The following is a 23,300-nucleotide window of genomic DNA, read 5'->3' as shown; positions in this document are numbered from 1 at the left end:
CACTTCATAGCCATGGTCTTCTCACATCCCTACCGGAGTCTGGCGTTGGAGTCTTAGGACCGGAAAGCATCAGTGACAATATTGGAACCCAGGCTTTATTTTTTTTTTTCTTTTTGGAACCCAGGCTTTAAACTTCTATTTCAGTGTCCTTTCCTCTGTGTGACATCACACCACAGACACAGTTCTTTGTCCTTTCTCATATAATTTATAGAAATGAAAGGTTAGCCTGTGCTCTGAAAAGCAGCACTAACACCAGACTCAGAGCTAGAAGGCTCCTAAGTGGAGTCAGATGACCTCTCTGAACCTAAGGTTCTCCATCTGTAAAGTCCTCACCTCTTCACAGGACCACCTAGGCATCAGGGATTACAGCAAGGAACAAAATGGACCAAAGCCCTGCCCGATGGAGCTTACTTCCCAGGGTCATGATGTGCATACAAGGTAAGGTATGTGAATGTATTCTGAAAAGTAGAAGGGGCTGTACAAACCCACCCTCCAAGCCCAAGGGAAAGGGACGTAAAGGCAACTTTATTGGTCAAACAAGCAGTGAGGTGTGTGAGCACCGCCACCCCTGAGAACGGTAGCAGAGGCTCCTCCCTCAGCCCTGGAGCCCCTCACAGGCATATGAGAAGCTTCGGGGAGGGGAGAGTCTCTACTCAACCGAACATGGAGGTGATGTCTCCTGGGCGTGCAACCATGAGAGTATACAAAGTGGGAGTGACGAAGAAATGCACAGTTACCCTGAGGGATCTGGTGGCCAGTCAGACTACGCAGTACCTTGGCCAGAAGTTCATCAAAGCTAAAAGAAGGATGTGTCGATCACAAGGGTCGGCTTCGGGAGGTATAGTGCATGCAATTCTGAGGTATATATGTAGGAGCAGAACTGCTAGGATGGAATTTAGCTGACCTTTACCTTGACGAGATCATGTGAAGGTGGCTCTATCAATCAGCAGCTCCCACCAGCAGTGGATAAGAGTTGCCTTTGCTGCACACCCTCACCAGCACGTGATATTCTCACACTTTTTAAATTTTAGCCACTCTTTAGGCATGTTGTGGCATTTGCATTCTCTCCATGTGTTTATTCGTCATCTACATTTCTGCTTTGTTTTTATTTTTTTTAATATTTATTTATTTTTGAGGGAGAGAGAGAGCGTGAGCGGAGAGGGGCAGAGAGAGAGAGAGAGAGGGAGACACAGAATCCGAAGCAGGCTCCAGGCTCTGAGCCGTCAGCGCAGAGCACGACGCTGGGCTTGAACCCACAAACCGTGAGATCATGACCTGAGCCAAAGTCGGACGCTTAGCCGACTGAGCCACCCAGGTGCCCCATTATTTTTATTTTCTTAATGTTTATTTATTTACTTTTTTTTGAGAGAGAGAGAGAGAGAGAGAAAATGAGTAGGGGAGGGGCAGAGAGATCAGAAGCAAGCCGTGTGCTGACAGCAGAGAGCCCGATGTGGGGCTCAAAATCACAAACAGTGAGATCACGACCTGAGCCGAAGTTGGACGCTCAACTGACTGAGCCCCCCCAGGTGCCCCCCCATTTCTGCTTTTGTGAAGCATCTTCTTAACTCTTTAGCCCGTTTTTCTCTTAGACTATCTTATACCCCATTTATGGTCTGTTTTATTGGTCAATATGTATTGCAAATATCTTCTCCCACTCTGTGGCTTGCAATTTCATACTCCTGATGTTTAATTAATATTAACCTTAATTTTTATGTAGTCAGACTTATCAATTTTCCTTTGCGGTTCCAAAATCATTCCTGGAAACTTGCTTCCACCTAGGGTGCTCAAAGTCACATGAGGACATCACTTACATCCTAATAGCAAGAAAAAAGTCAGATAACCTGCACAATCATGACTTCTTGGGCTCTTCAAAGAGCTCGGGTCACAAGGCAGCCAGATAAATTGAAATCCAGAGGGCAGCAAGCCCCTTCAAAGAGAGAACACATGGATTTTGTCCATGGCAGAACCTGGAAGGAAGGGACAGCACCCTAAAAATGGGAAGGGAGACAGCCATGTGGTAATGAATTCATAAAGGCAGAGTTTAGCTTGACAGGTCAGAATCTCTGGAAGCTCCAGACACAAGGGTTGTCTGCAGTCTTTCACGCGCTCTTTTCCATAAGCCTCAATTGGGTGCTCACGAGAAAAACTGGGTGCTCACGAGAAAAATCGGGTGGGGAGCATGAGACCTGAGAGCATCCAGTTAGTGCTGCGCAAGAACAAGACAACACCCACTTTCCAGACTCTTCTGTCAATCAAAGCAAAGCCTTAAGCTTCTGGAAACCTTCCTGTTCCCACAAGCAGGAAAAATGAACTGCCTCTGAGGGTAAGAGCACAGCCACCTGTCTCTGCAGGGGCGGGAAGCTCCTCTCCCCGCTACAAGCCTCATTTGCAATAACCGTGAGGGAAGAACAGAATCCTTTTGCCATCAGTTCCAAGCAAAGGTATGATTTAGGGGGTGAATGCAAACACAATGCCCCTGGGGAGGAGGGGAGGGGGACCCAGACCCTGCGTGCAAAGGCGTGCAGCCTCTTGGAGGCTAAAGACTGTCTAAAGACTGGCTCCCACCCCGGACTCCCCTCACATACAAGTCCCAGAGTTTGGCTGGCAAGGAAGGGAAGGGCAAGAACGGGAAGAAAGGCCCACCCTGAGACTCAAGTGTGCAAGGTCTATCTAAGCGTGAAGCTGAAACAGGAAAAAAATGACAAGAACTGCCCCCATCACGGGTCCTGCCCTGGTTAACAAGCAACAGCAGTTTACACCTGAGGGAGTGGGAAGAGCAAGAGACCCTCCTCTGAGGTTCAGACACACAGGGCCTGCTGACAGTGGAACGCAGAAACACTGAGGAAAACACTCTGGCATCTCAGGCCTCACATGAATCAAAAGGTGGCAGCAGCTTTGCCCATTGGAGAAGTTCTAGCAACAGCAAAACCCAAGCTCAGCTCTACTATTGACTGGACTGATTCGATCCCTGTTCTGAACAACCTAACAGAAAAGAGACATGCCCATCTTTGGGCATCAAGACTATTTACCTAACGCTCTACCCTTCTTTTACACACAATATCTAGCATTTATTCCACACCCAGAAATGAAAGAGAAAAGAAAAACCACTGTCAAATGATAAACGGGTCAAAACAACCAGACCAAAGGATGACCCAGGTAATGAAACTACCAGAGACTAATCTGTTAAAGGATCCAGTGGAAAAGACAAACAACATGCATAAACAGATGGAGAATATGAGCAGAAACACAGAAACTACAAAAAAAGGAGTCATGAAAATGGTAGAAATAAACAGCAAAAAGATCACCACAAAACCAGAAGTGAGGAATCCCTTCAACTATATTAACAACGTGGAAAATAAAATTCAGAACAATTTTACAAGGATAAAGAGGGGCATTACATAATGAGAAAGATAGTTTATCAAGAAGACAGGACAGAGGTGCCTGGTGGCTTAGTTGGTTAAGCATCCAACTCCGGCTCAGGTCACGATCTCACAGTTTGTGGGTTTGACCCCTGCGTCAGGCTCTGAGACAGCTCAGAGCCTGGAGCCTGCTTCGGATTCTGTGTCTCCCTCTCTCTGCCCCTTCCCCACTCATGCTCTGTCTCTGTCTCTCAAAAATGAATAAACATTAAAAAAAAATTTTTTTTGAAAGAAGACAATTCTAAAAGTGCATAAACCTAATGACAACTTCAAAGTATACAAAGCAAAACCTGATTGAAAAAAAAAAAAAAGCAAAACCTGATTGAAATCAAAGAAGAAATAGCTAAACTACACTTATAGTTGGAGTTTTGTTTCTCTTTCTTTTTTAAGAGAAAATTTATTTTGAGAAAGAGAGCTTGCCAGTGGGGAGAGGGACAGAGAGAGAAAGAGACAGAGAATCCTCAGCAGGATCCATGCTGTCAACACCCAGGGGTCGATCGCATGACCATGAGATCATGACCTGAGCCAAAATCAAAAGGTGGGATGCTTAACTGACTGAGCCACCCAGGGTTCCCTATAGTTGGAATTTTCAATGCTCCTTCTCAGGATATGGAAACCAAAAAGTCATTAAAGATACAAAATACATGAATAACACTATCAACCAACTTGATCTAATTGATCTTTCCAGAATACTGCCCCCTACAACAGCAGAATACACAGTATTTTCAAGTGTGCATAGAACATTAGTCAAGATAGATGATATTCTGAGCCATAGGGACACCTCGTTGGCTCAGTCAGTATAGCATGCAATTCTTGATGGGTTGTAAGAGCCCCATGTTGGGTATAGAGATTACTTAAAAATTAAAAAAAAAAAAATCCTAAAAAAAAAAAAAAAGGAAAAGCTTTTAAGATGATAGTCTGGGCCATAAAATAAATCTCAAAATGTAAATATATTGAAATCATACAAAGTGTGTCCTGACTAAAATAGAATTAAACTAGTAATCAATAATAAAGATATCTGGAAACCCCCACCTCCAAATATTTGGAAATTAAACCACACATTTTGACCCACAGTTCAAAAACTAAATCACAAGAGAAATAAAATATTTTTTATTGAATGAAAATGAAAACACAGCAGATCAAAATTTGGGGAACAGAGTTAAAGCAGTGCTTAAAGGGAGATTTAGCATTACATGCTCTTATTTAAAAAGATTTCAGAGGACACCTGTGTGGCTCAGTTGGTTGAGCATCTCTTGAGTCAACTCAGGTCACGATCCCACAGCCCTGCATCAGGGGGAGTTTAAGATTCTCTCTCTCCCTCTGACTCTCTCCCCTGCTCATGCGTTCTCTCTCTCTCTCTCTCTCTCTCTCTCTCTCTCAACAAACAAACAAACAAACAAACAAACAAACAATGAGAGACTGGGTCACGCAGCACTACAAGTCCTACAGACATTGAAATAATAATGAAGAATGTTGTGAATGATTTGATGCCAATAACTTTATTAGTCTCAACGAAAAGGACAAATTCCTTCAAAGACAACTAGTACTAAAACTCAATCAAGAAGAAATAGATAACTGTAAGAGCCCTATATTTATTAAAGTAATTGAATTCATAGTTAAATTGTATTGATAAAATGTTTTATTTTGAAAAAAATTGAGAATTTCTGCTCTTTGAAAAACACTGTTAGGAAAGGGAAAAGATAAGACAGAGGGAGGAGAAAATATTTGCAAAACACATATCTGATAAAGTACTTGTATTCAGGATAAAGAACTATTACAATTCAATATATGAAGACAACCCAATATTTTATTTTATTTTTAAATGTTTTATTTATTTTTGAGAGAGAGAGAGAGAGCAGAGTACAAGCAGGGGAGGGGCAGAGAGAGAGGGAGACACAGAATCCGAAGCAGGCTGCAGGCTCTGACCTGTCAGCACAGAGCCTGAGGTGGGGCTGGAATCCAGGAACCGTGAGATCATGACCTGAGCTGAAGTCAGATGCTTAACCAACTGAACCACGCAGGTGCCCCTGAAGACAACTCAGTATTTAAACAAGCAAACTATTTGAACAGACATATCAATATAAAATATATTTTGGGGGTTCCTGGCTGGCTCAGTGGGAAGAGTGCTCAACTCTTGATCTTGGGTCATGAGTTCAAGCCCCACATTGGATATAGAAATTACTTTTTTTTAAAAAGATATTTGGGGGGCGCCTGGGTGGCTCAGTCGGTTGAGCGTCCGACTTCGGCTCAGGTCATGATCTCGCAGTCCGTGAGTTCGAGCCCCGTGTCAGGCTCTGGGCTGATGGCTCAGAGCCTGGAGCTTGCTTCCGATTCTGTGTCTCCCTCCCTCTCTGTCCCTCCCCCGTTCATGCTCTGTCTCTCTCTGTCTTAAAAATAAATAAATGTTAAAAAAAAATTAAAAAAGATATTTGGTAACAAATAAGCACATGAGAAGATACTCAACATTGTCAGTGTTTAGGGAAATGCAAATTAGAACTACAATAAGATATCATTCGATAGCTGGTAGAATTGCTAAAATTAAAAAGACTGACAATACCAAGTGCTGGTAAGGATGTGGAGCCACTGGAACTCTCAAACATTGCTTCTGGGAAAGCACTCTGGAAAATAGCCTGGCAATTTCTTATAAAGGCAAACACACATACACCCCATTAATTGCATCTCTAGATACTTAATAGAAATAAAATATACGTCCATACAAAGACCTGTGTGTGTGTGTGTGTGTGTGTACAGCAATTTTATTCATAATCACCAAAAACAGAGAACAACCCAAATGTGCAACAACTGTGAACACATAAACTGTGGTACAGCCTTACAATGGGAAACTGTTTAGCAACAGAAAGGAATGAGGTATTTATATGCATGTGAACATGGATGAATCTCAAAAGTAACAGGTTGAGGTAAAGGAGTCAGAATCAAGGGGCTATATACCAAGGTGCCTGGCTGGCTCAGTCTGTAAAGCATGTGACTCAACATCTCAGGGTTGTGAGTTCAAGCCCCACGTTGGGTGTAGGGTTTATTTAAAGGTTGCATACTATTTTACATTCTGGAAAAGGCAACACTATAGGGACAGAAAATAAATCAGTGGCTGTCAAGTGGCTGAGGATAGAAAGAGAGAATTGCACAAATGCATAAGGAAATGTTCTATAACTTCCTTGTGCTGGTGGCTACACAGGCCCATCAGACTGTATATTTTAAAAAGGTGAATTTTGCACCTTGTGTCAGGAGTCTCCAAGATCATCCCCAGGTATAACGATTCACTAGCAGGATTTACAAGAGTCAGCACACAGTCCTATTCACAGCTAAGATTTATTACACTGAAAGCAATACAAAGCAAAATCAGCAAGGAGAAAAGGCTCGGAGAGGCAAGTCCAGAGAGAACAAGGGGTGAGCTTCCAAGAACTCTCTCCCAGTGGAGTCAACACAGGACACACTTAATTCCTCTAGCAATGAATTGTGCAAACAGATTTGAAATGTGGTCTATCGGGGAAGCTCAAAGAGATTCAGTGCCCAGAGTTGTTAATGGAGAGCTGGTTATGTAGGCCCCCACTGCTTAGCATGTACCAAAATTCTGGTCTCCCAGAAGGCAAGGCAGGTGTTCAGTGTAAATAAACCTCATTGTTTGCAGAAACAGTTCAGGCACAGTGAGGCACTGGTAAGAGGGAGTGTGAGAACACTTCTGATATCTGAGTTCCCAGACACCAGCCATGGATCAACCTTGTAAGCAGTCCTTTCCCCAGGTGGGCTATATTAACTCTTTTCTACACCTATCTCAACGAACCTAACCTAAAAAAAGAAAGAGAAAAAGAAGCAGTTCCCTATGTTAATATGATGAAAGTACTTTCCTGGGGCTCCTGTATGGCTCAGTTGGTAGAGGATGCGACTCTTGATCTCGGGGTTTGAGTTTGAGCCCCTACCTTGAGAGTAGAGATTACTTAAATCTTAAAAAACAACTTTTTAGAATTGTAGAATAATTCCATATTTTTTCACAAAAACTATGTTTTGCCTTTCATATTTAGGTGTGCAATCAGGGTGGGCTAGAGCTGGCTTACACAGGCTCAAGAGAAAGTTTGTTAAATGTTCACGTATTTTGTGAGCCAATTGTTAAATACAGCGATTACTAAAAATTAACCTGTATAAACTGAACAATTAAATAGATTATGTAAAAAACAAAAGCAATAAAAAAATAGCCCAAATTCATCACTTCCTACTCATTTTACTTTTATCTCTGTTCTTGAGGTTATTGATGTCAGTTGAATCTGTATGGAAATACCATCTACGTACTGCTAACACGCGTTCTTTTCCTCCTACTCTGCCTTCAGTGACCTTACGTTGGTTGCTTAGAATCAGCCAGGGTAGGAGTATTTACACCACAGAACTCACTAAACGTTGGAAGTCAGGGATTTTGCCCTTTGGGGAGCAGCAGGTTGTTGAATATTCATCAAGCACACTGCTGGGATTGATTTTTGTAAATGACATTAGGTAGGGATCTAATTTCATTTGGAGGGGTATCCAGTTGGTCCAGCATCATTTACTGAAAAGGCTCATTTCTCATTTCCCTCCCCATTTCTCATTTTGCCATTGCTCTATCGCTTTTGCATTATTCAAAGGTATCTGTATGAATGGGTCTGTATCTGAGATCTTCACTCTTCCTTTGATCTACTTGTCTACCTCAGCACCACTATCACACTGTGTCCCCAGATTCATTTAAACCTTGATATCCAGTATACCAAGCCCTCTCAGTTTGTTTCCCAAAAGTATCCTAGCAATTCTGAGTGCTTTCCATTTCTACATACACTTTAGTAACGGCTTGTCGGGTTCCACCGAAACAAAAGCATAAACAAAAACCCTTGAGATTTTGATTGGAACTGGGTACAATCTTAGGTCAATCTGGAGAGAATTGATCTTTACAACATTGAGTTGTCCAATCAGTGAACATAGTCTATCTCTCCATTTATTTGCATCTTCTAGAATTTCTCTAAATATTGTTCTATAGATTTCTACATGAAGTGTATTTGTTAGATTTCTTAACAGGTATTTGATTTGTTTATAGTATTAGTATTATAAGCAAAGCCCGACGCGGGGCTGGAACCTACGAACTGTGAGATCATGACCTGAGCCGAAGTCGGACACTCAACCGACTGAGTCACCCAGGCGCCCCTAACCCTCTTTTTTTTTTCAATATATGAAGTTTATTGTCAAATTGGTTTCCATACAACACCCAGTGTTCATCCCAAAAGGTGCCCTCAATACCCATCACCCACCCTCCCCTCCCTCCCACCCCCCATATCAACCCTCAGTTTGTTCTCAGTTTTTAAGAGTCTCTTATGGTTTGGCTCTCTCCCACTATAACCTCCTTTTTTTTTTTTTCTTTTCCCTTCCCCTCCCCCATGGGTTTCTGTTAAGTTTCTCAGGATCCACCTAAGAGTGAAAACATATGGTGTCTGTCTTTCTCTGTATGGCTTATTTCACTTAGCATAACACTCTCCAGTTCCATCCATGTTGCTACAAAGGGCCATATTTCATTCTTTCTCATTGCCATGTAGTACTCCATTGTGTATATCAACCACAATTTCTTTATCCATTCATCAGTTGATGGACATTTACCTAACCCTCTTTTTAAAAAACTGTTTATTTATTTTGAGAGAGAGTGAGCAGGGGAGGGACAGAGAGAGGGAGAGAGAATTCCAAGTAGGCTCAGCACTGTCAGTGCAGATCCTGATGTGGGGCTCGATCCCACGAAATGTGAGATCATAACCTGAGCTGAAATCAAGAGTCAGGCACTCAACAAGCTGAGTCACCCGTGTGCCCCATATAATCCTTATACATTTTAATTCTCTTTCTTGGCTTATTGCATTATCCAGGACCTTTCAGTGTGTTGTGAATAGATGTGGTAAAAGTAAACATCTTTGTGTCATTGCCAGTCTCAAAGGGAAAGCCTTCAACCTTTCATCATTAAAAATAATGTTTTCTGTAGACTTTTTGCAGACATAGTTTATAAAATTAAAGACATTTCCTTCTATTCATATTTTGCTAAGAGTTTTTACTTTGAATGGATGTTAAATTTTATCAAAAGCTTTTCTGTATCTATTGAGATAATCATGTAATTTTCATCTTTTATCCTCTGAATACATAAAACTACATTGATTTTTTTCAAAGGCCAACCTAATTTTGCAAGTTTGGAGTAACTATAACTTGGTTGGAAGCATTAACCTTTCAATTTGTTGCTAGACTATATGTTCTAACATATATTTTTAGAAATTTCACATACACATTCCTGAGTTAGATTGGCTTGTAACTTTCCTTTCTTGCACAGTCTTTGTTAGGTGTTTGTTATCAAGGTTATTTCAGCTTTGTAAACTGTATCGAGTCGCCTTTTAGGGTTCCAAGACCCAATTCTAATGGAGGGATGGGGGTGGGCCTTCACATAGAACACTAAGCAATTCTCAGACACCAGCAGGGTGTCCAAGAATTCAACTCAATTCTGATAGTATCTACCTGGGGATAACATCAGATCCAACAGGTTAAGGGTTTAGTCCTACAAGGCTGCCCCACAACCCTCCTCTTCAGATGCCAGTCACAAGCCTCAGACTGTTACCTGTGCTTCGGACAATTCACTACAGATTGGAGGTTCCAATGACCTTCTTAGGTTTGTTTGGTTTGCTAGAGGGCTCACAGAACTCAGGCAAACACTTACATTTACCAGTTTATTAAAGGCTATGATAAGGGATATGAATCAATAGCCAGATGAAGAGATACATTGGACAAAGTCCCACACAAAGGAGCTTCTGTCCTCAGTAGAGCTTGGAGCCCAGTGTGGTGATATGTGGAAGTGTCCTGGTTCCCCAAGTATGGAAGCTCTCCAGAAAAATACCAAAAAGCTGTTCTCTTGGGTCTTTATGGAGACTTTATTACAGAGTCCTGATTGACTAAGTCATTGATTATTGGCTGATTCAACCTCCAGCTCCTCTCCTCTCCCCTCCTGCTGCTATAAACAACTTTGTATAGGGCTTTATGTGGACATAAGTTTTCAACTCCTTTGGTAAATATCCAGAAGTGTTATTGCTGAGTGTTATTGCTCGATTGCTGGTAAGAGTATGTTTAGTTTTGTAAGAAACTTCCATAAAAAAAAAAAGAGAGAGAGAGAGAAAGAAAGAAACTGCCAAGCTGTCTTCAAAGTGACTATACCATTTTGCATTCCTACCAGCAACATATAAGCAGTTCCTGTTGTTCCGCATCTTTGTCAATATTTGGCATTATCACTGCTTTGGCTTTTGGCCATTCTAATAGGTGTGTACTGGCATCTCATTGTTTTAATTCACATTTCCCTGATGGCACGTGATATGGGCCACATGCTTATTTGCCATCTGTACATCTTTAGTGAGGTGTCTGTTAAGATTTTTGGTCCATTTAAAAAAAATTAACATTTTTAAATTTATTCTTGAGAGACAGAGTGCTACTGAGGGAGGGGCAGAGAAGACAGGGAGACACAGAATCAGAAGCAGGCTCCAGGCTCTGAGCTGTCAGCACAGAGCCGGATGTGGGGCTTGAACCCACAAAGCATGAGATCATGACCTAAGCCGAAATCAGACACCCAACTGACTGAGCCACCCAGGGGCCCCTTGGTTCATTTTTAAATCAGATTTTTATTTTTTTATTTGTTTAAAGATTTTATTGGGGCGCCTGGGTGGCTCAGTCGGTTAAGCGTCCGACTTCGGCTCAGGTCACGATCTCGCGGTCCGCGAGTTCGAGCCCCGCATCGGGCTCTGGGCTGATGGCTCAGAGCCTGGAGCCTGCTTCTGATTCTGTGTTTCCCTCTCTCTCTGCCCCTCCCCCATTCATGCTGTGTCTCCCTCTGTCTCAAAAATAAATAAACGTTAAAAAAAATTAAAAAAAAATAAATAAAGATTTTATTTATTTTTAATTTACATCCCAGTTGATTAGCATATAGTGCAATAATGATTTCAGGAGTAGAATCCAATGATTCATCCCCTACATATAACACACAGTGCTCATCCCAACAAGTGTCCTCCTTACTGCCCCTTGCCCATTTGGCCCATGCTCCCACCCAGAACCTCTCCAGCAACCCTTAGTTTGTTCTCTATGTTTAAGAGTCTCTTATGTTTTGTTCTCTCCCTGTTTTTATATTATTTTTGCTTTCTTCCCTTATGTTCATCTGTTTTGTATCTTAAATTCCACATGAGTGAAGTCATATGATATTTGTCTTTCTCTGACTAAGTTCACTTAGCATAATACCCTCTAGCTCCATCCACCTTGTTGCAAATGCCAAGATTTCATTCTTTTTGATTGCCAAGTAATACTCCATTGTATATATACCACATCTTCCTTATAAAAGATTTCATTTTTAAGTAATCTCTACACCCAAGGTGGGGCTCAAACTCACGACCCTGATATCAAGAGTCACACACTCCACTCTCTGAGTCAGCCAGGTGCCCCATTTAATCGGGTATTTAAAAATTATTGTTGAGTTGTTTTTTTTTTTTAACTCCCCCAACTCCCAACCCATATTTTTGAGTTTTAAGAGTTCTTTATATATTTTGGGTAACAGTCTTTTATCATATGTGTCTTTTTAAAAAATGTTTATTTATTTTTGAGAGAGAGAGGACAAGCAGGGGAAGGGCAGAGAGAGAGGGAGACACAGACTCTGAAGTAGACTCCAAGCTCTGAGCTGTCAGCAGAGTCTGATGCGGGGCTCCAACCCACAAACTGTGAGATCATGACCTGAGCCAAAGTTGGACGTTTTACCAACTGAGCCACCCAGGCGCCCCTATCATATGTGTCTTTTGCAAATAATTTCTCCCAGTCTGCGGCTTGTTTTCTAATTCTCTTGGTCTTGTCTACTGCAGACCACAAGTTTTTCATTTTGGTGAAATCCAGCTTATCAGTTATTTCTTTAGGAGATCATGTCTTTAGTGTGGTATCTAAAAAGGCATCACCATACCCAAGGTAATCAAGGTTTTCACTTATGTTGTCTTCTTGGAGCTTTATAGTTTTGCTTTACATTTTAGTTTATGACCCATTTTGAGTTAATTTTTATGAAGCATATAAGATCTATGTCTAGATTCTTTATTTTTCCTGAATGTGGATGTCCAGTTTTTCCAGTACCACTTGTTGAAGAGATTATCTTTTCTCTCTTGTATTGCCTTTGCTCCTTTTTCAAAGATCAGTTGATTATATTTGTGTGGGTCTATTTCTGGGTTCTCTTTTCTGTTCCATAGATCTATTTATCTGTTATTTTGCCATTATCTCACTGTCTTATTACTGTAGCTTTACAGTAATTCTTGAAGTTGAGTAGCATCTATTCTTTAACTTTGTAATTCTCCAGCAATATAGTGTCAACTATCCTGGGACTTTTGCCTACCCATACAAACTTTGGAATCATGAATGTTGGTCCATAAAATAACTCGGTGGGATTACACTGAATCTGTAAATCAAGCTGAGAAAAACTGACATCTTGACAATATGGAGTCTTCCTATCCATGAGCATGGACTATCTCCATATTTATTTAGTTTTTCTTTGATTTTATTCATCAGAGTTTTATAGTTTTTCTCATATAGATATTGTATATATTTTGTTATATTTATATACCTAAGTATATCATTTTTGGGGGTGCTAATATAAATAGTATTATGGTTTTTTGTTTTGTTTTTTGTTTTAATTTTTATTTATTTATTTATTTTTTTTTTTAATTTTTTTTTAAATTTTTTTTTTTTTTTTAACGTTTATTTTTGAGACAGAGAGAGACAGAGCATGAACGGGGGAGGGTCAGAGAGAGGGAGACACAGAATCTGAAACGGGCTCCAGGCTCTGAGCTGTCAGCACAGAGCCCGACGCGGGGCTCGAACTCACGGACCGCGAGATCATGACCTGAGCCGAAGTCGGCCGCTTAACCGACTGAGCCACCCAGGCGCCCCTATTTATTTATTTTTGAGAGAGACTGCATGCGAGTGGGGGAGAGGCAGAGAGAGAGAGGAAGAGAGAGAATCCCAAGTAGGCTCTGTGCCATCAACACAGGGCCCAGTGAGGGACTCATCTCACAAACCATGAGATCATGACTTGAGCCAAAATTGAGTTGGATGCTTAACCAACTGACAAACTAGGCACCCCAATAGTATGATGTTTTTAATTTCAAATTCCACTTGTTCATTGTTAGTATATAGGAAAGCAATTGACTTTTGTACATTAACCTTTTATTCTGCAACCTTGCTAAAATAGTTTATTAGTTTTAAAATGTTTTTGTTGATTCCTTCAGATTTTCTACATAGACAATCACATCATCTGCAAACAAAGTCAGTTTTATATCTTCCTTCTCAATCTGTATACCTTTTATTAACTTTTCTTGCCTTATTGCGTTAGCAAGGGCTTCCAGTATGACGTTGAAAAGGAGTGGTGAGAGGGGATAGCCTTGCCTTGTTCCTGATCTTAGTGGAAAAGCTTCAAATGTCTTAGATTTAAGTAAAAAGTTAGCTGTAGGATTTTTGTAGATAACTTTTATCCAGTCAAGAAAGTTCTTTGTAGTTTTCTGAGAGTTTTTATCAAGAATAGTAATTGGAGGGGTGCCTGGGTTGCTCGAGCAGTTAAGCATCTGACTCTTGATTTTGTCTCAGGGCATGATCTCATATTTGTAAGATTGAGCCCTGAGTTGGGCTCCGTGCTGAGCATTGAGCCTGCTTGGGATTATCTCTCTCCCTTTCTCTCCGCCCCTCTCCCTCTCATGCTTTGCACTTGCTCGCTCTCTCTCTCAAAACAAATAAATAAACATTAAAAAAGAATTTAAAAAACAATCATTGGAAAATAAGTCAGTCAGAGAAAGACAAACACCATTTGATTTCACTCATGTGGAATTTAAGAAACAAGACAGATGAACATAGAGGAAAATTTTTTTAATTTAAAAAAAAAAGAGAGAGAGGCAAACCATAAAGAGACTCTTAACTATAAGAACAAACTGAGGGTTGCCAGAGGAGAGGTGGGCAGAGGGATAGGTTAAATGGGTGATGGGTATTAAGGAGAGCACTTGTGATAAGTACTGGGTGTTATATGTAAGTGATGAATCACTAAATTCTACTCCTAAAACTAATATTACACTATATGTTAACTAACTGGAATTTAAATAAAAACTTGAAACAAACAAACAAAAGTTAATACAAAGTGGCAAACTAGGCATTAAGATAGGGTGGTACAGGGGTGCCGGGGCAGCTCAGTTGGTTAAGTGGCCAACTCTTGATTTCTGCTTAGGTCATGATCTCATGGTTCATGAGATCAAGCCCGGCATTGGGCTCTGCACTGAACACTGCAAAGCCTGCTTGGGATTCTCTCTTTCTCTCTTTCTCTCTCTCTCTCTGCCCCTAGCCCCACCCCTCTCAAAATAAATAAACTTTTTTTAAAAAAATAGGAGGGGTGCCTGGGTGGCTCAGTTGTTTAAGTGTCTGACTTAACATATTGGGTCAGGATCTCAAAATTTGTGAGTTCGAGCCCCACTTCAGGCTCTGTGCTGTCAGCTCAGAGCCCACTTCAGGTCCTCCGTCTCCCTCTCTCTCTATCTATTGATATGATCATATGGTTTTTCTTTCTTAGTCTGTTGATGTGATGCATTACATTAATTGATTTTCAAATGTGGAACCAGCCTTGCATACCTGGAATGAATCCTACTTGGTCATGGTGCATATAATTCTTATACATTGTTGGATTCGATTTGCAAATTTTTGTTAAAGATATTTGCACGTATGTTCCTGAGAGATCTTGGTCAGTAGTTTTCTTTTCTTGTAATATCTGTATCTGGGTTTGGTACTGGGACGATGCTGGCCTCATAGAATGAGTTAGGAAGTATTCCCTCTGTTTCTATCCTCTGAAAGAAATTGTGGAGAGGAGCGCCTGGGTGGCTCAGTCAGTTAAGCATCCAACTCTTGATTTTGGGTCAGGTCATAATCTAGCGGTTCATGGGATTGAGCCCCACATCAGGCTCTGCTCTGACAGTACGGAGCCTGCTTGAGATTCACTCCCCCTCTCTCTGTCCTGCTCATGCTCTCTCTCTCTCTAAAAATAAATTAAATAAAAAAAAATTGTAGAGAATTGGTACCATTTCTTCCTTAAATGTTTGGTAGTATTCATCAGTGATTGCATCTGGGCCTGATGCTTTCTGTTTTGGAAGGTTATCAATTATTCACTCAATTTCTTTGATAGATATTGGTCAATTCAGGTCATCTATTTCTTCTCACGTGAATTTTGGCAGATTCTGTCTTTCAAGGAACTGGTCCATTTCATCCAGATTATCAGATTTGTGGGACCCCTGGGTGGCTCAGTTGGTTGAGCGACCGACTTCGGCTCAGGTCATGCTCTCACGGTTTGTGAGTTCGGGCCCTGTGTCCGGCTCTGTGCTGACAGCTCAGAGCCTGGAGCCTGCTTCGGATTCTGTGTCTCCTTCTCTCTATATCCCTCCCCTATTCATGCTCTCTCTCTGTCTCAGAAATAAATAAACATAAAAAGATTGTTTCAGATTATCAGATTTGTGAGCACAGAGTTGTGCATAGTATTCCTTTATTATTCTTTTCATTTCCAAGGGATCTGCAGTGATGTTCTCTCTTTCATTTCTGATATCAGTAACTTGTTTCTTCTTTTTTTTCTTAGTTAACCTCACTAGAGGCTTATGATTTTATTGGTATTCTAAAAGTTCCAGCTTTTGGTTTAATTAATTTTTTTCTGTTGCTTTCCTGTTTTCCATTTCACTGATTTCTGTTCTAATTCTTATGTATTTTCTTTTGCTCACTTTGAATTTAATTTGCTCTTCTTTTTCTAGTTTCCTAAGGTAGATACTTAGATGATTGAGATTTTTCTTCTTCTCTAATATGTATGCATTTAATGGTGTAAATCTCCCTGTAAGCACTACTTCTACTGCATCCATAAATTTTAATGTTACGTTTTAATTTTCACTTAGTTTAAAATGTGTTTAAATTTCTGTTGAGATTTCTTCTTCAACTCATGCATTATTTAGAAGTGTATTGGTTGGGGGCGCCTGGATGGCTCAGTCAATTAAGTGTCCAACTCTCGATTTCAGCTCAGGTCACGCATGATCTCACGGTCATGAGATCGAGCCCAGCGTGGGGCTCTGCTCTGGGCATGGAGCCTGCATTCTCCCCACCACCCCACTTGCGTGCACGTTCTCTCTTTCTCTCTCTCTCTCTAAAAAATAAAAAAATAAAGTAGGTTTCTTACAGGCAACCTATACTTGAGTCTTGTTTTTTGATCCGTTCTGATATTCTATTTTAATTGGTGTATTTTGGGCATTGTCATTCAAAGTGACTATTGATAGACTTGGATTAATAGTTACCACTTCGTTATTGTTTTCTATCAGTTGCCTTTGTTTTTGGTTCCAATTTTTCTCTTCCCATCTTTTCCTGCCTTTTGTTTAATTAAACATTTTATATTATTCCACTTTCTTTCCTTTTCTCAATTTTTCTTTGTAACAGCTTCACTGAGATATAATTCCTATGCCATACAATTTACCCACCCAGAGTATACAATGCAATATGTTTAGTGTATTCAGAGTTGTGAACCATCACCTCAATTTTAGAACATATCTATTACCCCAAAAAGACAACCCATACCTATTTCCCTTTTCTAATCACCCCCCCATAGTCCCTTGCAACCATGCATTGATTTTCTGTCTCTATGGATTTGCTTTTCTAGATATTTCATATAAATGGAATCATACAGTATACGTTCTTCTTGTGAGTGACTTCTTTCGTTTAGCGTAATGTCTTCAAGCTCCACCCATGTTGTGGCATGTTTCAGTTTTTCACTCTTTTTATGACCACATACTATTCCATCGTAGGGATATATCACATTTTATTTATCCATTAATTGGTTGACAGGTGTTTGAGTTTTTTCCGCTTTTTGGCTCGTATGAATGTGCTATTATGAACACTTGTGTCTAAGTTTTTTGTGTGGACATATGTTTTCACGTCTCTTAAGTAGATACAAAGGAGTAAAATTGTTGAGTCATATAGTAATTCCATGCTTAACCTTTTGAAGAACTGCCAGACTGTTTTCCAAGGTGACTGCACCATTTTACATTTCTACTAGCAGTTTCTATGGGTTCCAATCTCTTCACACACGAAACAATACTTGTTATCATCTGTCTTGTGGAGTGTGGTCATTTTAGTAAGTGTGAGGCGGAATCCCATTGTGGCTCCATTAGTTTTGATATGTAGTATTTTTGTTATCCAGTTTCTTCCATTGACCCTTTGCTTCTTAGAATTATGTTTCCTTCTTTCTAAACCTGTAGGAGTTGTCTGATTTTGTAGTTGTTACTGAATTCTAACAAAACTGTGTTGTAATTAAAGAACATATTCTATATAATTGAAATCCTTTAAAATTTGCTGGCGTGTGATTTATTGATCACATATGGTCATATTTTGTCATTCTCTGTATGCATGAAGAATTATCTGCAGCATGGAGTTTAGTGTTCTAGGTACGACAACTAGGTTATGGTAATGTTATTTACATTTTCTGTATCTTAATGGTTTTTGGTCTGATTTTTCTATTGACTGTGAGAAATGGGTTAAAAATTTCCTATCATGATCACAGATTTATCTATTTCTTCTTATAGTTACATCAATTTTTGTTTTACAAAATACAAGGCCGTGTTACAGAATGCATACTGATTTAAAATGATTATATCCTAGTGAATTGAACCTTTATAGCATTATGGGGTGACTGTCTATGTCTGTTGTAATGACTTTGGCCATTTTGTCTGATCCGATGGTACCATAGTTACATCACTTTTCCTTTGGTCAGTGCTTACAAAGTGTATATTTCCCTTTTTTTTTTTTTTTTTTAACTTTCAACATCCTGTATCCTTTTCTAACTTTTTTTAAAAACCTATTTATTTATTTTGAGGGTGGGCAAGAGATAGAGGGAGAAGGAAGACAGGGAAAAGGACAAGAGAGAGAAAGAGAGTGGTAGAGAGAGGGAGAGAGAGAGAGAGAGAGAGAGAGAGAGAGAGAATCCCAAGCAGGCTCCACACTGTCAGTGAGGAGCCCAATGTGGGTCTCAAACTCACAAACCATGAGATCATGACCTGAGCAGAGGTCTGACACTTAACTGACTGAGCCACCCAGGCACCCCTGTATCCTTTTGTTTTAGATATTTATCTTACAAACAGGATATGGATGGTTTTACCAGTCTGGATTTTTTTTTTTTTTTCTTTAGAAGTTCAGTTACCTTGGAGTTTATTTAAACTAAGAGAAAAAGGTCACAATGTTTTCATGCAATACATACTTGGTTCTTTTTTTTTTTTTTTTAATGTTTATTTATTTCTGAGACAGAGCTTGAGCGGGGGAGGGGCAGAGAGAGAGGGAGACACAGAATCCGAAGCAGGCTCCAGGCTGTGAGCTGTCAGCACAGAGCCGGACGCGGGGCTCGAACTCACAAACTGCGAGATCATGGCCTGAGCGGAAGTCGGTAGCTCAACTGACTGAGCCACCCAGGCGCCCCCACACTTGGTTCTTTAAATAACAACTGTGACAAATAACAGAAAGAACTCTGGAATGCTGCACTTGTGATCCATACAAAACACCAACATTTTGGATGGTATATAGTTGAAAGAAATGTCTCACACACTTTTTGAAATACTGTAGTGGCCAATACATAGAGGCATGCCTTAGGTGGGCACCGGAATGCAGCTTAGAAAAGAAAACAAAATGTCACACTGGAACTACTCCATTTCCTCAAAATCACCGAACAGGAAGAGCAACATTGAACTTCCATACCAATTTTACACAACTTCTCTGTAGTACCTTGACTTCAATCCAAGAGCAAAGGTTAATACTCTCCTCCTCTAGTTTTGGAAACAACTGCATGGTAAACTTAGATGACTTTCCCCCCTGGATTTTCCCTGGGAGTGGCCTTTTTAATTTTTTTTTTATTTAAAAGAGGGCAGGTTGGGCACTTTTATACTGATGTCACCAATGTTAATATTTCTTGGGATCTCAAGAAGATTCATATTCTTTACAGCTGATACAGCACAGGCTGGAGCTCCCGCTAAGCCAGCCTCAGATTTCTCCAGTTTACGCGTCAATTTGTGTCACAATCTCATTCATGTTGACCTCCAACACCATTCCCCCCATCACCATTTCTGCAAGAATATCGTGAACCTTGTCCACATGGAAAATTAAATCCGGTTCAGACATCTTCAAAACACTTGTCTAACGTTTCCACAAATACTTGAATTAGATCTAAAATGCCAACTTCACTTTCTGAAGAATCCACACAGAAGACAAAATATAATGTTGCATCGTGTCTATCGATCAGTTTGCTGTCAGATCCTCCAATTAACAATCCTCCTTCTAGGAAATTACAAACATCTTCATCTCTCTTAGATACCAAATGGAATGTCTCCCTGATGATTTGCTGTTGTGTATCTTCACTGTAGGGGCTGGTAGAACTTGGAGAGCCGCGGCTTCCCGTGGTTGTTGAAGATGAGGGTCGCCTTGATCATGGCTGAGCCGGGCCCACTGGGTGGGCGCTGGGGGCCAGGGCGGGGGCGGGCGCGCAAGCCTCGCCTCGGGATCTCACTGGCGATCGTTCCCCACCCGCCCCCTCCTGCGCGCGCGCTGGAAAAATTTTAACTGAAAGATTTAGTCCATTTATATTACAATTTCTGATAAACTTAGATTTAAGTCTCCCACCTTACTCTGAACTTTATCTTTATTCTCTGTTCCTCTTTTTCTTTTTTTCATCTTTTACATTTTCTTACTTTTTAATTTTTTGCATCAAAACACTCTACACTTTTATCTACTACCTGACAAAATATTTTTCTTTCTTTCTTTTTTTTAATAAATTCTGTGCCCAACGTGGGGTTGAACTCACAACCCGGAGGTCAAGAGTCACATGCGCCTCTGGCTAAGCCAGCCAGGTGCCCCTAGCAAGATCTTTTTAAACAATCTCCTTTGAAAATTCATGTGTTGAGTTGGAGCTTCAAAGTCGTCTTGTTTACCATTTGCCTAGTTTACAAAATGAAATGATTATTTTTATCATTGCATGTTTTGCCACTATCAATTTGAAAGTTAGTAACTCCTTTTCTTTGTAAATGTTTATTTTTGAGAGAGAGAGAGATAGAGAGAGAGCGCACGCATGAGCGGGGGAGAGGTAGAGAGAAAGGGATCTGAAGCAGGCTCTGCACTGACAGCAGAGAGACCAATACGGGGTTTGAATTCACCAACTGTGAGATCGTGATCTGCGCCGAAGTCGGACACTCAATCGACTGAGCCATCCAGGCGCCCCTATTAACTCTTTTTCTGTTTATTTAGTGGTTTCTCTAGAACAGTTCTGACCAATTTTCCATCCTGTGATCACTGGAAATGTTCCAGATTTATGCTGTCCAATGTAGTAGCCTACTAGCTACAAGTGGCTATTGAACATTTGAAATGTGGCTAACAGAACGGAGGAACTGAATTTGAAATTGTTTTTTAGTTTTACCTTGCTTGATTTTCAACACCCATATGTGGCTAGTGGCTATCATATTGGATAGCACAGCTCTCGAAATTGCAGTACACATTACTTTCTTTTACTGATACTAATCTGATACTAGTATTATCTGATACTAGTATTAGTGTCTGATACTAGTATTGTTATTACCCTTCTCCCAGACAATGCAAAAACCTTAGGAGGCTAACTCACTTGTTCCTCCCTCGACATATGTGCTACAGTTAATATTTTAAAATTCTCTCCATATATTTGCAATTTCTAAAGCTACTTTTTGTTATGATTTTACACTGTGTCCCTTTGTTCAATCCATTCCTGAGTCACTCTGGTCTTTCTTTCCCTGAGTTGCAAGCTCATTTTCACCTCAGAGTCTTTTTGTACTTGATACAAAGTACAAGTGCCTGTCTGCCCAGGCTATCTTCCCCTTATGTAGATGTAAGGTTGACTCTTCCTCATTATTCAGATCCCCACTCAGGTGGATTTTTTTTTCTTTGCTTTGCTTGTTTGTTTGTTTGTTTGTTTGTTTCAAGTAAGCTTCATGCCCAGCATGGAGCCCAATGCAAGGCTTGAACGCATGACCCTGAGGTCAAGACCTGAGCCGAAACCAAAAGTCAGATGCTCAACAACTGAGCCAACTGGCATCCCATGGGTGGATATTCTCAATGAAGCCTTGCCTTACAGTCTATTGCATACTTTGTTGACTGTCTATCCATAAGGTATCACATTCCTAACAGCCTTCATCATTATGCCTCTTCTGAGAGACCCCATGTTTCAGGGTAGGTCCTGATTGGCAAGCCAATCAGGGTGATCTCTGTCACCATGCCATTGATTGGTTTTGAGCTTGAGCATGAGATGCTGCCCTGGTAAATGAGAGAAGCTTGCTGGAGGAATTCTGTGAAAAATTTCCTACTGCCAGGAAATGATGATCTCTTTAGTAGATGCCTGTAACGCCTGGCACTGCAACAGCCACCTTCAGACTGTGAGGGCACTAGCCTGAGGGCAAGGCTAAAGATAGCAACACAGAGAAATGGAGAGTGCCTGGTTCTTCAGAGATATCACTGAACATAAGAACTGGCCAGTTCTGGAGCTGTTCTGTCTTCAGGTTTCTGGAAGCCAAAAGCATTTCAACTTTTCCCTTTTCTAATATGCTTCCCTCCACACACACCCTCCCCATTAAGGTCCTCATAATACTTTTCACTATTGGGCACTATTTTTATTTTTTAACAAATATTTGTACAGTATTTACTATATGCCATTTACAGTTTGAAGTACTTTACAAATATTAACTCTTTTAATCCTTGTAACTATGCCATACGATAGATGCTTTTATTATCCCCACTTTCCAGAGAAGAAAGCTGAGGCAAAGAAGTTTTAAATAGCTTCCTCTTGGTCAGAAGGTGGAGCTAGAACTGGGACTTGAACCTAGGATTTCTGACCCTAGAGTCAATGCTCATACCCACCGTTGCCTCCCTGGGTTTTCATTATTGGGTACTTGTTTTCTGTCTGACTTACATGGAATAGCAGTAGTTTCTTGAGAGCAGAGATCCTGTCTTGTTCACAACTGTGGTTCCAGGGCACTGCAGGGAGGTGGAAGTCTTTACTGCATGGATGAATGAATGATTGGATGGATGTATGAATGATTGGATGGATGAATGGATGGATGGATGAATGAATGAGCTGTAGACTCTAGTTCCCTGAGAACAGGGCAGTTTCTTATTTACATCCACAGCCTGGGGCCAGGAATAGGACTGAGCCTTCCTCAGGGTGTATTCATTGGGGCCTGTAGAGTGAACCCATCGCTGGATCCCTGAGGACGCCCCATCTCTGGGGTCCCCAGGGGAGGCTTGTGCAGAGGTCCCAGGAGGCCTCAAAAGCATGGCCCTTTGTTTGGCATTGCCTTGTTGTTGCTGGGTGCTCTTGTGCTGGCTCCTTCTCATCCCTTCCCTGCAGAAGGAACGGAGCTGGCCTGCTTCCCCCTTGGCACTACATGTGCTCATTTGAAGTTCCTGAGGCCAGGCCCAGTGGGCGGCCCAAGCTGCCATCATTAATCACACAGCCCGCTGCTGCCTGCCCACGCGGCCTGCTTTGAGGGTTGGCCAGAGACTCCGGTGGGAACTGCTCACTGCCCTAATTGGGCCTCTCTTGGGAGGCGGCAGGTCCCGCTTCTCACTTGTCTTTACCCTGGCTGCCACTTCAGCCTCTCAAGGAGGACAGCATGCTTCCTGGTCTGGCCGGCTCTGCGGCCAGCCAGGGCAGAAGTTCACCCTTGTTCTACAAACGGAGAAATGGAAACCCTGGGGTAGACTGGGTCCCTGCCCAAGGCCATGACAAGGCCAAGGAAGGTTGCCAGGAATAACCAC

General features: G+C 41.1%; 1 protein-coding gene and 1 pseudogene across 2 annotated transcripts in view; one reads left to right on the top strand and one right to left on the bottom strand.

Annotated features, from left to right (window-relative positions):
• The window catches only part of CSPG5 (chondroitin sulfate proteoglycan 5), a 52,747-nt gene that overhangs the window by 18,608 nt on the left and 10,839 nt on the right, over positions 1-23,300 (top strand). Inside the window, exon 5 of one of the 2 annotated variants that reach the window (XM_053897602.1) lies at positions 344-438. The exons of the other annotated variant lie outside the window; for it this stretch is intronic. Within the exon in view, the coding sequence (XP_053753577.1) occupies positions 344-438 (95 nt within the window). The remainder of the gene's footprint in view (positions 1-343; positions 439-23,300) is intronic. 2 annotated transcript variants of the gene reach the window in all.
• Positions 19,281-20,083, bottom strand: LOC109247741 (AP-3 complex subunit sigma-1-like; annotated as a pseudogene).

This window comes from Panthera pardus, unplaced genomic scaffold, assembly GCF_024362965.1.
Source record: "Panthera pardus isolate Hobbes unplaced genomic scaffold, ASM2436296v1 HiC_scaffold_8, whole genome shotgun sequence".
NCBI classification, from domain to species: Eukaryota; Metazoa; Chordata; class Mammalia; order Carnivora; family Felidae; genus Panthera; species Panthera pardus.
Note: the sequence above shows the minus strand (reverse complement) of the source record. Positions and strands in the feature narration are given on the sequence as shown.